The 14,693-nt window shown below is 41.3% G+C and overlaps 1 protein-coding gene across 2 annotated transcripts in view; it reads right to left on the reverse strand.

Annotated features, from left to right (window-relative positions):
- VRK1 (VRK serine/threonine kinase 1) overlaps nucleotides 1-14,693 on the reverse strand; it is a 69,090-nt gene that overhangs the window by 17,755 nt on the left and 36,642 nt on the right. For both annotated transcript variants that reach the window (XM_054692503.1, XM_037503933.2), the window contains exons 4-11: nucleotides 13,518-13,587; nucleotides 12,516-12,603; nucleotides 9,155-9,263; nucleotides 8,955-9,047; nucleotides 6,873-7,005; nucleotides 6,051-6,171; nucleotides 5,736-5,794; nucleotides 1,972-2,150 (exon numbers count right to left, since the gene is read on the reverse strand). In XM_054692503.1, the coding sequence (XP_054548478.1) occupies nucleotides 1,972-2,150; nucleotides 5,736-5,794; nucleotides 6,051-6,171; nucleotides 6,873-7,005; nucleotides 8,955-9,047; nucleotides 9,155-9,263; nucleotides 12,516-12,603; nucleotides 13,518-13,587 (852 nt within the window). The remainder of the gene's footprint in view (nucleotides 1-1,971; nucleotides 2,151-5,735; nucleotides 5,795-6,050; nucleotides 6,172-6,872; nucleotides 7,006-8,954; nucleotides 9,048-9,154; nucleotides 9,264-12,515; nucleotides 12,604-13,517; nucleotides 13,588-14,693) is intronic.

Raw genomic sequence — 14,693 nt, forward strand, 5'->3', positions numbered from 1 at the left:
TAAAAAGTTTTTAAAAAGTATGACAAAGGAAAAGAGGAAGCAATATGCTAATTAAGGACTGATATAGTTTCTATGGCTAAGCATCAGGTTCCTGGGAATAAAAGCAAGATATGTACCTCAATTATATATCCCTGCTAAAAAGGGGGTAATCGTAGGTGGGGGAAAGACTAGTAACTTCTCAAAATATATAGTTTTTGCTTATTGGGAGTTCCCAACTTTTCAGCCAATGGAACTCTGCCCTTACCTGTTTTAGATTCAGGCATTTACAATTTATTTGAAGAAAATGTTCCGGGGCTTAAAACAAAGAAAAGCTTAAAAACTCCCAGCTAATCCAATTCTTTCACTTTACACACAAAAAGACAAGCGGCCAACAAGAGGATGATACCTCCACAGTTCTATTGCTACCATGGAGCTCCATGACCCTGACCTTCCCTTTCACTACTGTCTTTTCCATACGAAGAACAGCCTGTGTGAGTGACAGGGGGAGAGAGCAGTGAACCAATGAAGAAAATCTCCAAATAGTTTCACCTGGTATTTATTTTTTCTCTCTAAATGAAGGTTTACACGTGTAGGGATGATCCAACTGGAAACTTCCCACCAAGGACAAAAGAGAGTGACAGGGCCGCAGAGGCCGGCCCGCTCAGCTGTAAAGTGAGCCGACCGGCAGAAAACACGCTTTCTCCAGCAACAACTCCAGCCACAGCCACCTGACCCGCAGAGGAAGCAAGAGCAGCAGAGGCTTCACTTCTCAAGTCAGCAAAGTTTTAGGGAAAAACTACAAAAGCCAACTATAAAAATGAACACGCAGCATACACGCGCCACTCTAGGTTTTCCACCTTTCTGGAAAATTCCACTCAGGCTCCCACTGTACCCTCTTCATTTCCAAGCTGGACGTGGCCGTCAGCACACTTGGGACCACAAAAATGGAGGAGATGCAATTAAGACAAAACATGTAAGAGAAAGTGCATATATAGATCACGTGCATAATTTCAGTTTCTGTAGTGAAATTACAAAGACCTACGATTGTCAAAAAAAGTCAATTCCTGGTCCAATTTCAAAATGCCTATTTCCTGTCAGTTAAAAAGAACCGCAAAACTCTCTTGCTGTTCTTCTTATTTTAAAGTGAGAAATTTTGTTTTTGACCCTTTCTCAAAGTTTGAAATATGAGGTTTCAAAGGAATCTACTAGAATTTACAGTGAACAACAGTAAAAGAGATCAATAATATAAAAAAAATTCTTCTAAAAGTAGTTTTCCTTTTCCATCTAGTACACGTCATTAAATAACTTCATAGCATAAAGAAAATCAATAATCAGCAATTTGATTATCAAAAATAATCAATAATAGGGCCTCCCCGGTGGCGCAGCAGGTTGAGCGCAGCGCCGTGAAGCTGTCCGCAGCCTCTGCAGCACGGGTTCGATTCCCGGCAGGCCAGGGAGATACCCACATGGCGTGGCAGACCTCTCCTGTCTCGCCACTGCTCCCCTCAGCAGTGTATTTCAGTCAGTCTGCCTGTTCTGTTCCCCCACTCTGTCTCTAGTGAATCCTCTCATTCTCCCGTGCCTCTGGCCTATACCCCAGTTCTTGTATAAAATAAATAAATAAAACGGGAGTTCTCAATGGTGACTAAACAGTAGCTTCCTATATACTAGTTTTGGCCACACAAACAGGGAACCCCTTGGGGGTGATGTGGAAGAAAAGACAACACACAGACTGTGGCCTGCCTACCTCATCAACACCCCCGCCAGGGAGTAACAGCCAGACACAAGAATGCAAATATTCATTCTTCCTACACTCCTCTATACATTTTTCTGTGTAATAAAGAGTTCTGCCTTTATATAACATGATAAATATTTAATTGACAATCAGTTATTATTTTCTTTACTGAGTTACTGATTTAATTTCCTAAAATTAGTATTTGTTGCAATTATAATCATAGGAAACCCAAAATGTATCTCAATAATGAAATTCACCTTTGTTATTGGTCTTGCTTTCAAGCCTCCATTCTCCACAACGCTGAGGTCCAGTTTGCCGTCATCCTTACTTCCGATGGCTTTCAGTCCTTGCAGAAGAATGTCTCGTAAATTCTGATAAAGAGGTTTTTCAGCATAGTCCAGTAACTTCACTGTTTCCAGATATTTAGCAATTTCACCTAAAAGAGTAACAATTTTTGTGCAATTTTTTTAGTATGAATACATTTACCTCTTACATCTAATAAAAGAATTCATGATTATAGTCAAATTAGAATACAAACAAATTTTTTCTATCCCATACTTCCTCAATAGAAAGTACTTCTAAACTCAGGAACTGTCAGAGAAGTGAAATAAAAAATTTATTTTGAGATACAAAGTAAAAAAATTTCTGAAACTGTAAGAAGACATATTTTAAATACATACAGAAATAAATGCTATAATTTGTAAAAAGCTATTAAAAAATGAAAGGACCTAGAATAAAGATTATGAAACAAAATGTCCTAAATATACAATTAATATAATAGCAATATTTTTCTTGCCATGAAAGCTATTAGGTCTTCAGAAGACAACTGCATTTTTTTGTGTGAATGAGAAATAAAACATACTAAAAATAGGTGGAAGGAGAAAAAAGCCCAGGACTCGTTTTCCCATAAAAGAGAAAAAAGGGGTTTCTGAAAGACTGTCACACTGAGGCTAAACCACACCCATGAATGAAATCTTATTAGTCGAGAGAGACACTTCTCAACACTGAAAGGCCCTCGGAGATGAGTGACGCGCACACCTGCCTCTAACCTGGCCTCCCGACTTCCAGACTTGCCTCACACTGGCCCCTGGGTGTGCAACTGTCATCTCAAATCCTAATTCAAACTCCTGCACCCCCTGCAGTTCCCCTGTCCCAGCTACTCCACAAGCCGGGATCTTCCCACATCCAGTAAGTCAGACATCTCAGTGCTGTGTGCGCGCGCGCGCACACACACACACACACACACACACACTCTCTCTCTCTCTCTCTCTCTCTCTCTCTCTCTCTCTCTCATCCCCCCTCACCCATCTCACTCATTCATTCAAAGATTTATTAAGTAGAGACCTAAAGTAAACATCACCACGCGTGGCAAACGCTGAAAGCTTTCCTCTGATAGAGGAAAATGGCAAGGATGTCCACTTTCTCCACTTCTCTTCAGTGTAACAGCCAGGTATGCTTTTAGCTAGCAAATTAGGCAAGACAAAAAAACAGAACGGAATGAAACCAAAAAACAGTTCATTCACCAACAAGAGAGTTAAGTAGAAGGCCCCACGGAATCTATTTAAAAAAAAAAACAAAACCTACTGGAACTAGTAGGTAAATTTAACAGGGTCACAGAATACCAGAAAATACATAAAAATCTGTTTCTATATGTTGAAATAAGGTTGCAAAATAAAATTTTTAAAATATCATTTATAAAAACACCAGAACAGCACAAAAAATTAAAGATGGGCAAGATTTTTTTTTTTTTGCAGAGAAAACTATAAAATACAGTTGAGGGAAATTAAAGACAGCACCTTAGCAGACTGGAAGACAACAGCATAAACATGACAAGACAAAGCTCCCCCATGAGTCTGCAGTGAGTGCAACCCACTCCCGCTCCAGCAAGCCAAGGAGGGACAGGATGCTTGGGGAACTGGCAAGGTGATTCTGAGGCTGCACAGACATGAGAGCCTGGAAGAGCAAATGGCACGGTCAAGTTTGGAGAACAGCAGTGCCAGAATACCAGAACAGCAGCCAATGAGACTTAAGATCAAGACCCAGGAATGAAGACAGTGTGGCCCAAAAAAAAAAAAAAAAAAAAAGGACAGAGTGGTGAGTCCAGAAACAGATCCACACTTGATTTACAAGAAGTGACATCACATGGAGAGAAAGGTCTTTTCAAGCAGGGACGTTGGGTCAACTGGATGGAAACACGGGGGTAGGGAAGAAAGCAGACTCCTCCCCATGTAAGCAAAGAACAATCAGCTGCAGGTAACTGTGCACCTCTGTGTGTGACTGACACGTTGTAACTGCCAAAAAGTGGAAACAACTCAACAGAACAGATCGAGACAGTACACAAATGCACTGGAACCCCAAGCAGAAAGGGAAACGAACAAATGAGATGAATAAGCGTGCAGCAGTGGTTGTCTGAGGAGCTACTGTCCAGCACGGTGGCTGGCTGACAAGACCACAGCCAGTTTCTCACCACAGAAGTAACTGTTAAACACACGAGGTGAGAAGTGTGTTCATTATCTTGATCTTGGTAATCACCCGACACATATGGGTCAAATCATAGAACCATATTTATCAATTATTCCTCAATAAAATTTAAAAATCAACAACAGGACCTCCCTCATGGCGCAGGCGGTTGAGCTATGAGGTTGTCCGCAGCCTCTACAGTGCTGGTTCGATCCCCGCTGGCCTCAGAGCAACCCACATGGCAAGCAGACCTCCCCTGTCTCGCCCGCTGTCTCGCCGCCAGCAGTGTATTTCAGTCAGTCTGCCTGTTCTGTTCCCCACTCTGTCTCTGGTGGATCCTCTCACCCCCCCATACCTCTGGCCTATACCCCGGTTCTTGTATAAATAAAATAAATCTTTAAAGAAAAAATCAACAACAACAAAAAAAAAAACCCTGCAATTATGGGAATAAACTTTATAACTACAAAACCAAATAAAAGAAAAAGGCCCGACAGAACTAGAAGGTCAATTTCATGAGGGCAGGGATTTTATGTCTTGTTTATGATTGCATTTCTCTACATTTCAAAACCAAATCTCTGATATTGGAAGTTAGGCTGGAGATGTGTTAGTCCAGAGGGAGAGGCTCCTGACTGTTAGGAGACACAAGGAGGGGATTCTATTAAGTCTGTAACATTGTATTTCTTGACGTGGTTGGGAGATTACAATTTTAAGCAGAATAAGGCAAGAGGAGACCTCTCCAAAAGGGAGACAAATGCACAAAGACTTGAAAAGAACTGCAAATAAATCCCAAATCTCTTCTCCACTCCCATCTCCCACTTGGATTACCACAGTGACCCCAACTATACCCTACTCCTGCTGATGCCCCATCTCGCTCCACGGCGGTCTACCCTCAAAACAGAAGCTGCAGAGGACTCCTCTGGATGGACAGTTCACATCACTCTTCCACTTCAAGCCTTACACACTTGCTACAAGTCACAGCCAAAGCCCCGCTGTGGCCTACAAGGGAGAATTTCTCCAGTACAGTAGGCACCAAGGCTCCTCTGCTTAGGAAGCTCTTCCCAGCCCTCCCACAGCTCGCTCCCTGCAACCACCCACAACTGCTCAGTGGCCCCTTCTCAATGAGGCCACACCTGGCCCTACTCCTTAAAATTCCAGTCATCCCCCCACTTTACTCCTGATCCCATCCCCCCACCCTCTAATTCTATTCCCTGTAAAATTCAGTCATTCATTTACTGTCTCTCTTAACGACAGCCCCAGTCTCACGAAGACAGGAATCTAATTTGTTTTGCTCTCAGGCCTGCCCCTCGTCCCTGGCACGTGAATGAACAACCCCATTGAAAACAAGTCGAGACCTGGTTCCTGAAGCCTCGCATGCCCAACAGGGGACTGAAGCTCCAGCGTCCACTTCTGGAAAGGGGAGTGTGTTTTGGTGCGAGCAGGCCCCAACACAGCAACAGCACTAATGACACCCAGGCTCTTACATTAAGGGCGATCCATGGACATGGAGACTTTTTTTTCTCACAACAAAATCCCTGTAAACATTTGCAAAGTCTTCTCCTACCTGGCTTGTTTTTCTCAGGAAAACATTTGTCCATCAAACCCGCAATATTTTCTCTGTATCTGTTAAAAATTAAAGAATGAGTCATTGTTTGAAGCTTGACTGCACAGAAAGTCGCTGCTATTTCACAACAGGCCGCAGGCAGCGCTGTGCGAGGCCGACCTCAGCGGGCCGGAGCCCCAGCCAGCTGCCCTTCAGCACGCCTAGCCCTGCTTCTACTGCAGTACCGCAGTACTGTAGTTCCTGTGAGACTGACAGAAACACACTTGCCTTATCATGATTTTTGCCCCAAATAATTTATTACAAGTTTTCCATTACCTAATTTTGGAATCTCTAACATAGTTAGGATCTTTCAAATTATCCTCCCAAGGAAGATGGCCACTAAGCCACTGGATCATGCAGTAACCAAGTATTTCCAAATCGCCACGTCTTGAAGGGGCTATGAATGCAAAAGAGGCAGGTTAAGTATAGAAATAATTTCTAAGATATAACTTCAAGTGTATATAAAGCTTTAAGGGCAAACAGCCCATTTACAGTCTGTTTCTCATCATAAAAACTGTGACTCCACTGAATGAAAATATATTGAACACTGGAGAGTGAAAAAAGAAATAATTTACCTCCTTAAAATTTACTTTAAAGTCCAAACTGGCAAACTAGTCTAGAGTTTCAAACAGAGGCTGTTAGTCTAGGAAATAAATTATAAAGCAGTGGCACATTTAATGCTGCCCTTGGAAAACCTGAAGTATTAAAAAGGCCACAGGCTATTAAAAGACCAGAGAATTAGGGATTTTGGCTCCTCCACGGTGTTGGGCACAGAAAAAAGAAATGACCAATGAAGAAATTGGCTCACTTTTAACAGACAAAAAAAGTTTTCCTGTTATAAAGTTGCTGAATAAGAAATCTACAGACTTGGTGGAGGGGTAACCCCAACATTCAAGTAAGCCAAATAAAACCAAAAGGAAGTCCTCCCTGCAGTGGCCTGAAGCACCTAAAATCCTAGCACTTTAAGGGGGAGGCAGGAATTCACAGCCTCCCCCGTCTTCCTCACCCCACCTTGCCCCTTCAATTCTGATCTGCTCACGCAGAGATAAGTATCTGGCTGGGACATGAGGCGTGAATCTCGTTGCGGGGCCGACGTACCCACGCCATTGTGCGCGTCGATGCTGGTGAACTCGAGAGTGCCATCGTGGCACCTCTTAGGGTCTTCTTTGTATTCTTTGTGAATTCCTTCTGGGCAGTACCGATAAGCAAGGCCATAATCTACCAAGAACACCTATAAGTTTCCAAGCACCAAAACAAAGAAAGCTAGAATGATTACACATGACCGTTCTCAGTGTCCAGAAACAAAATATTGTCACTCGAGGGTAGATTCTGCTACAAGGTCACACCTGAGTAACCTAACAAGTGAGACCCAATATGCAAACAACAGCAGATACTCAACTGTGAAAGACAGTTATTTAAAGAAAAACGCTCAAAGACCCTGTCGCGACAGTGCAGATAAATCGCTTGACTTTATGTACTTCTTTAGACAAGTATGTATTACACTTGTAACTAAGCGTGTTCCTCAGCTTGAGCAAGGACTTTCTGCTTTCTGTCACAAAGTCTGAAACAAAATCAAGCACCAAACAAACCACCGGCACTTGCTGTACTTGCTGCCGCACAGCCGCCACGGGTGACAAGACTGCCAACCAGGCTGAGGCTCGATGCTGCTCTACTTGTAATAAGCACCTTCCAAGTCACTTTATGAAAAGAGTTTGTAGATTATAACAGTGACCTGAAGAACTTTTTGATGAGGCTTTTATCCACATGTATTTAAATGTTGAAGTCAAGTCTTCTTAATTAGAACTAAATTTTAATATCACACACACATATTTGTGGGCATGGACATGTGGGTCGCGTTAGCAAACAAAGCTTAACAAATTTGCTTTCTTCTATTATATATATAGCCACACACTACATTTTGAATTCTGGGTATCTGTCTCGCAAATGTATGCATTTGGTCACAAGAGGAAACGGAAATACAAGTATGGGGCTGGATCTAGCACAAACATATAATAATAGAAAAATAATGCCACCCGGATGCCTGAAGGATAACAGAGCTGCAAAAATATTTCCATATAAACAAAAGGCAGCAAGTCGTGGTCAACCACAAAGTGAAGTAAAGCTGCATCTTTCATTTATTATGTTGTACAAATCCAGCCTGCTTCAATTAATAGACCCTGATCATGCAGAGTCTTAGCTACGCCTTTTTTTGACCTAAAAGCATCTCAAACAAGACGGCTGGAAATTCTGTGAATGCCTTTAATATTTCCCCAAGAGAAGCTTTAACACAGCAACTTTGTTCTGCTCTGTGTATACAGACTCTGTACAGCCACCACAGAGAGATGGAGGAAAGGAAGCAAATATAGGAGATGATAAAAAAAAAGAAGAGACAAAGGATACTAAGAGGAAGTTAAAGGCAGATTTGAGAAAAAGAATGTGGTCTAGAGCATCGAATGCTTAACATTCCTCTTATGAGATCAAGTAAAAGGTGAGGACACACAAAGGATGTATTAAGTATGGCGGCCCAGGACTGAGCGCCAACTAACCCTTACTTACCAAAATCATGAAAGCAGCTACCAGAAAACTGTCTACGTCTACTCCAACTAAACTGACCCAAGTAAAGGGATAGTAACACTAGCTTTCCTCCTTCCCCTAAAAAGTAAAAATTATGAGAATGCAATAAACTTAAAAAATGCACATTTAAATTCCAAACACTAAGGGTATACAAATTTAGACAGCTAAGATATTTCTGTAAACCAATTGATTTGAATAATCAACATGTTAAAGACCAAATTTTCCAAGTAACAGAACACTTACATTTGATGGATTTCTTGAACAAAGGAAATAAAAAAAATGACAAAGCAGACAGGCAAACATAATTCATTGGTGCACTATATAATTTTAAGCTTCCACCCCCAAATAGCTATTTGAAATTCATTTTGTATCACAAGTACTACTTCAGAATATTATTTAGGGCAAAATAGCCAAGTTGATAAAGTGCCAACAAATCGCATGAAAAATGTAGAATGTTAACTAGATAAAAGTGTCAAGAAGAAATATTTTTATTACCATATTTACTTCCAAAAGTAAAACTTCTGCATGGGTTCAAAAGTTCAAAGCAACCTTATTTGTTTTCAAACAACAGGGTTTCAATAGCAGAAATTAATGTTGTCAAACTACCTGGTCAGGATTCTTGCAGCTCAAAAGAAGATTCGAGGCCTTGATATCTCCATGTACATACTCATGCTCATGAATATATTCCAGAATATCCAGCTATAAAAGCACCATAGAGAATTAATCAATGCAATACCCAACACCAACCAGCAGAGGACCGAGCTCCAGCCTTTACCAGATTATAAACAAGAATGTAGCTCACATACAATTCTTAAGCTTAGCTGCAAGACAGTTTTCCGAGAAAACCTTTTGGCATTTGCTTCATATATTTTCTGAAGGTCACTCCCAAAGCGATCCATTATCATAAACCTGTAACTGAAGACAAACAAGAAAAGTCAATGAACAAAATATAACTCAGGAAAACCTACTTTGCAAGGAGTACTCTCCATTCAAAGCAAATTTTCCAAGGCAGTGTTTAGTGAGCAAGTAGAAAGAAATAAATAAAAAAAAAAAAAAAAAGGCGAGGGGGGAGGAGGGGACAGGAGGGAGGGACGGAAAGAGAGAAACACCCGAGAATTGATTCCAACTAGAAACCTCAGAGCTGAGAGCCCTTCCTGTCCAGTCCTGCCTCTCACCTCGCAGTGGCCCCCGTCTCAGCGTCCAGCGCAAGCTCACCGAAGGGACACCAAGTCATTCACAGTAAAGACAAAACAATCCAAGTAAGAGTATTACTGATTTTTCTCATAGTCAAGTTTTAGCTATTAGCTTTCTTCCTATGACTATTTTTCTCTACTTTTAGGGCAAACTTTAGCAGTATTAGTATTATGTTAAAATCAAGAATGTTAGATGTTCCAACAGTAGCTAAATTCAATAAAATTGCTCAAATGGTATAAAAAGACTTATGTAATAACAGCCAATGTTTGGGGAACAGCCAACATCCTGGGAAAATGTGAAGGTTTTGGCTTTGCCATGAACCACCACGTCACCTCGGCCAAGCACAGTACTTCTCTGGGCCCCAATTTCCCAGGTGGCAAGTGAGCAGAGTCTTCCCGAGCACTCGAGAAGCACACCCTCGTGTTTCCGCGTACACTGAAAAGCCTCACCTAGCTGCAGCAGCACCACTCAACTTTTGCTCTGAGGACCACTTTTAACTTTATCAAGTTTTCCAGATTCTGGCTTGTCTGAAAATCAACAAAAACCAAGATCATTCAGCATTATCAATTACACCTTCCAATGGGGCTAAGATGAACCCTGGTCATCACAACAGCAGCCCGCTAGCACTTCTGAGTTCTGGTGTGAGCAGGGCATGAGCACTAGGTGTTCCAGTGCCAGGAGCACCCACTGAGGGGGCTCTGTTAGCCCATATCACCACAGAGGAAAATCAATGGTCAGCACTCTGTCCTCGAGGAAGCAGTGAGGCCATGCTTTTTAACCATCACACTAAATATATCACAATAAACAAACATCAGTAGGACATAAAAATCCCACTTACATACTGTAGGTGTCTAGGATTAAAATACAATATGTAGAGTTCAATAGGGAAGCAAGACCCAACATTAAAAGACAACATGCTGAACAAAAATTTCAGAACTCTAATCATGTTTGAATTGAAAGAGAATTAGAGATGGCTTGTCTAAACATCTCTTAATAAACAAAATACCTGATGCCTGTGGAGGGAGAGTAATTTGTCCAAAGTCATGCAATTAGTCAGCGGTAAAACATACTCATTCATGTAAGATTTTCCAGTACCTTGACCTCCAAGGTGACACGGGGGAACAATTAATCCTGACTTCCTGTTTTGCTTTGAAAGATTGAGGAATAGGACCAGGGTCATACATACATAAAAAAAAGTCTGTATGTAATTATTAAAGTAATATATGGGTAATAAGACTAGAACCTCTGCTGACATTCTGAAAGGGAGCTAAAAACACTTGACAACATGCAATCTACAAATACAACACATCGGGTAAATGCTTGTTTTTCATCGATCACTTCCACAGCTACTCCAAATAAAACCCCTCCATCACCTCACTATTTCTAAACTACGAAGTGAAGCGTGTGCCTTATATTGCATAGAAATCTCACACTTTCCTGCAAGGATACTCCTACCACTGCGAAGTAAAATGAGAGTTATTTCTAAGTAACTCCTCTAAAGTAAAATCTCCCACCTGTTCTTTGCTGGGGACTTAGGTAAAACAATGCAAATAATGGGAAAATACAAATCAGTATAAATGATTCAGTAATGATGACAGGGAATATTTTTATGATTCTAACACTAGTTCTAAGCAGTATATACATATTCATTCAAATGAATTACAGGGAAAACGAAGAATCTCCAGCAGGGAAGGTGGGCTGGAAGAACAATCATACTTTCCATTTTACTTGTAAGAACAATATTGATATTTCAGAGCTTCAAGATAAAAATTAAATCAGTACTTTGAGTGATGCCTCCTTTTAGAAGGAGAAACTTCTAGCAAGCCCATGTCATAGAAGGAACAGCCCGAGAGGTAAGGTTAGCACTAGGAAGGAAGAGGCCCTGGGAGCGACTGGCCCGGAGTCCCTACAGTCAGTCCGCGGTGGAAAGTCCTCTCCTGTCCGCTGGCCTAGTCACCCTTCCATCCCCTCCATCTCTCCAGGTCCCGTCACGTTGCTGGAGCCACACACACCAGCCCTGTTTAGTTGGACCCCTGCTTTATCACAAAAGAGATGATAAAGCAAAATGTGCTTCAGGAAAGTCTCCAGTCCCAAACGAAGATAATAAGAGAACAAAACCAATGATGATGATGATGGCTGCAAGTGACATTCACTGAGCATGTCTTATGTGCCAGGAAGATGCCCTTGCTATCACGCCCTCCTCTCCACAGCTCCAGAGTACTGACTCTCCCACCTGGCTGGGAGGACACAGAGAAACATAGCCAAGCCCAGGCCCACACCTCACCTGACCGGGCCAGTCAACTGCAATCTCGCCCAGTGGTATCTGGGTTCCAGTATCACTACCTCCTCATCTGGAAATGCTTTCTAAGTGTCAAGTATGCATCCAAGTACCGGGGTTTTCTCCAGCTCCGCTATGGAAGAGCCTCTGAACTCCTACACACACAAGTCACCACTACACAATCTAGCACTTAACTCTGCTCAAACTGCTGTGGTCCTGTCGCTTTCTCAGCCACTAGACTGCAACCTCATAAGAGCAGCACTCCACGGGCAGACGCCACAGCCAGCACGAAATGCTGCGCAGAAGCCTCAAGAAGCCGCCTTCCACGAAAAGGACAGGGAGCATTTTGCTTGTCTGCATGTCTGGCTGTTCCTGCTTGTGAGCTGGGCTCATCAGTGGCACTGCTCTGGCCCTGAGTGGAGAGCCCTCTGGCCTGAGTGGACAGCTCCCCTGGCCCTCAGTGGACAGGCCCCTGGCCTGAGTGGACAGGCCCCCAGCCTGAGCGGACACCATGAGTGGGTGCAGTCTGTTGCTGCGGCATGAGAGGGCAGAGGTGCATACCTAGCACCCGCTCGCTGCCCTGGGGCCAAGATGAGCACCGCCACTGCAGGTGCTCGGCCAAGAACTCTGGGATAAACCAACTGAACAGTGAATGTTCAAGAAAGGAAGAAGAGAAATGAAACACACAGTTTTACCTTTTTCCATTTTTATCATGGAGACCAGACCCCCAATACTTAGGAACACCCAGGTACTTCAGCTTATGGGTACGAATCCATTTCTGAACTACAAGTTAAAACAGATGCTTGTGATTTCAATTCTATTAAACATAAATAATTATTTTAATCATTAAGAGCAAAATGTACCTATAATGCAATGAGATTTCACTTTTATTTATTCATAAAAAGGTAGTGAACAATAATGATAACCAATAAATGAAAAGTAATTTTAACAAATCAGTTTTAATAACCTATAAAATTTTGCTCTCCTGCCCTAAAATTTGATTTCAAAAGGAAAATCTGAAAAAGAACATTTTTTAAAAATCAAACCAAGCCCCCAGTTGCAATTAATAGCTCTCATTATGTAAATATTTACTTGCTTCCACAAAAAGACTGTTTTTTTACTTCAACCTAAAGTATTTTTTTACCTCATTCTAAAAGGTCTCAACTTCCGAAGCTCGAGGGGAGATGGAAGCCTTCCTTGAGACGCCCAAGCCTGATACCACCCCACCAGGAAGTTCCTTGGACTGCTGGGGGCGGGGGCAGGCGGAAGGGACACAGGCAGCTTGGAGAAGTCCTCTCCCCCCGACACCATCCTCTTCTAGCACATTAGCTATAATAGTCTCACCCCTACCGCCCCCCGATCTTTGTTCTCCAGAGTTTAGAAAAACACTCAAAAAGATCTGGAGATCCCTGAACCACAGTCATGGGTTAGGGTTCTTTCTCTATTTATACCAATACTTCCTAAATCATATTTCATTTATTAACTTTAACCCATACATCAATATATCAACACATGTAGCATCTTTTCATAACAAACCCATTAAAGAGATCATACAAATCTTATTTAAGTAAATTACATATGAAGTAAAATCTAATAAAACTCATAATATAAAACCCAAAGCTCCAGTTTCAGCTTAAATAAAACAAAAGAAACCAAGGTCATTTAAAATGAGCAAACACGTGCAGAGTATTTCTTACTTAGCTCTGGTTTTGCAGCTCGCTGGTAGAACTTTAATTCGGTAAAAAGAGGTCCATTGTCACTAGGTTCCTTAAAACATAAAAGTTAATTACTATTAGAAGTAGTTAAATTACTGAACTATTTTCAATGAACCTTCAAAACAGACAACAACTCAGTTTTTCTTTCCAAACAATATAGCTTTGATACTTAGGTTTATAATCATGTGCAAGATTATATCAAACGCTTTAGCAATGTTTTAGAACTTCTCAGAATAGTTCGTAAGTCTTACATTTCTCTCAAGTTCCATTTCCATACAAAACTAAATATACAGCTCAGTCTTTGTAGAAATTTAAGAAGAATCTTTAAACTTACTTTCATCTCAATTAAGCATTCTTTTAAGCAAAAATCGACAAATCATTATGAACGGTTATCACCAAGGAACAAGATATTGCTGAGATTTAATCAATTCCAATACCTGAATTCACCAATCAGTGGCAAAACCCTTTTTCTCCCTGCTTCCCATTAGTTTCACTGAGTTTACCAGGATCAGTAAACACACATCACCACAAAGAAGAATTTTCTTGGGATTCCAGCTAGCGAGCTCTGTCCATTTAAATGAATCCTTTTCCTTCTGACACTGGTCCCAAGGTATTTCAAATCAACATGTTCTACAATTTACTTCCCACATGACCATCAAAAGAGGGAAAAAAGAGGGCTCAATAACAGCTGTTTTCCACCAAATTCACTGGACTACCTCAAGTTGATAGTTTAAGGAGTATTAACAGAATTATTTGCAAAGAAGCATATACTCATTAACACAGCAAGAAACTATCTCTGCTGGGAGTTTTGCCTTGCTAAATACATACAAAGGATGGGAAAGATCTTAGAATTCTCTGGAACTTCTTAAACAGTAAATTCTGTCTCATTAAAACTGGTTAGTATATATATAATGTTTGGTATTTTGCTTAATGTTTTGGTATTTCTGAGAATCAGAAAAGTTCTGAAAAGCAGTGAAAACTTTAAATGAGGAAGCTAACATTTCTAAAATAATTTTAGGGTTTTCTTTGAGTAAGAATGGAAGGGAAGTTATTTTGAGCAGAGTCTGTGCAGCTGGAGCTCAAGGGTGAGCCGGGCACCAGAAGATGTGAAAAGACTCCCAACCTAAACTGAGAGAAAATTTGTGAAAATACATAGCT

This window comes from Talpa occidentalis, unplaced genomic scaffold (assembly GCF_014898055.3).
Source record: "Talpa occidentalis isolate TD23 unplaced genomic scaffold, MPIMG_talOcc4v2.1 talOcc4.11, whole genome shotgun sequence".
NCBI classification, from domain to species: domain Eukaryota; kingdom Metazoa; phylum Chordata; class Mammalia; order Eulipotyphla; family Talpidae; genus Talpa; species Talpa occidentalis.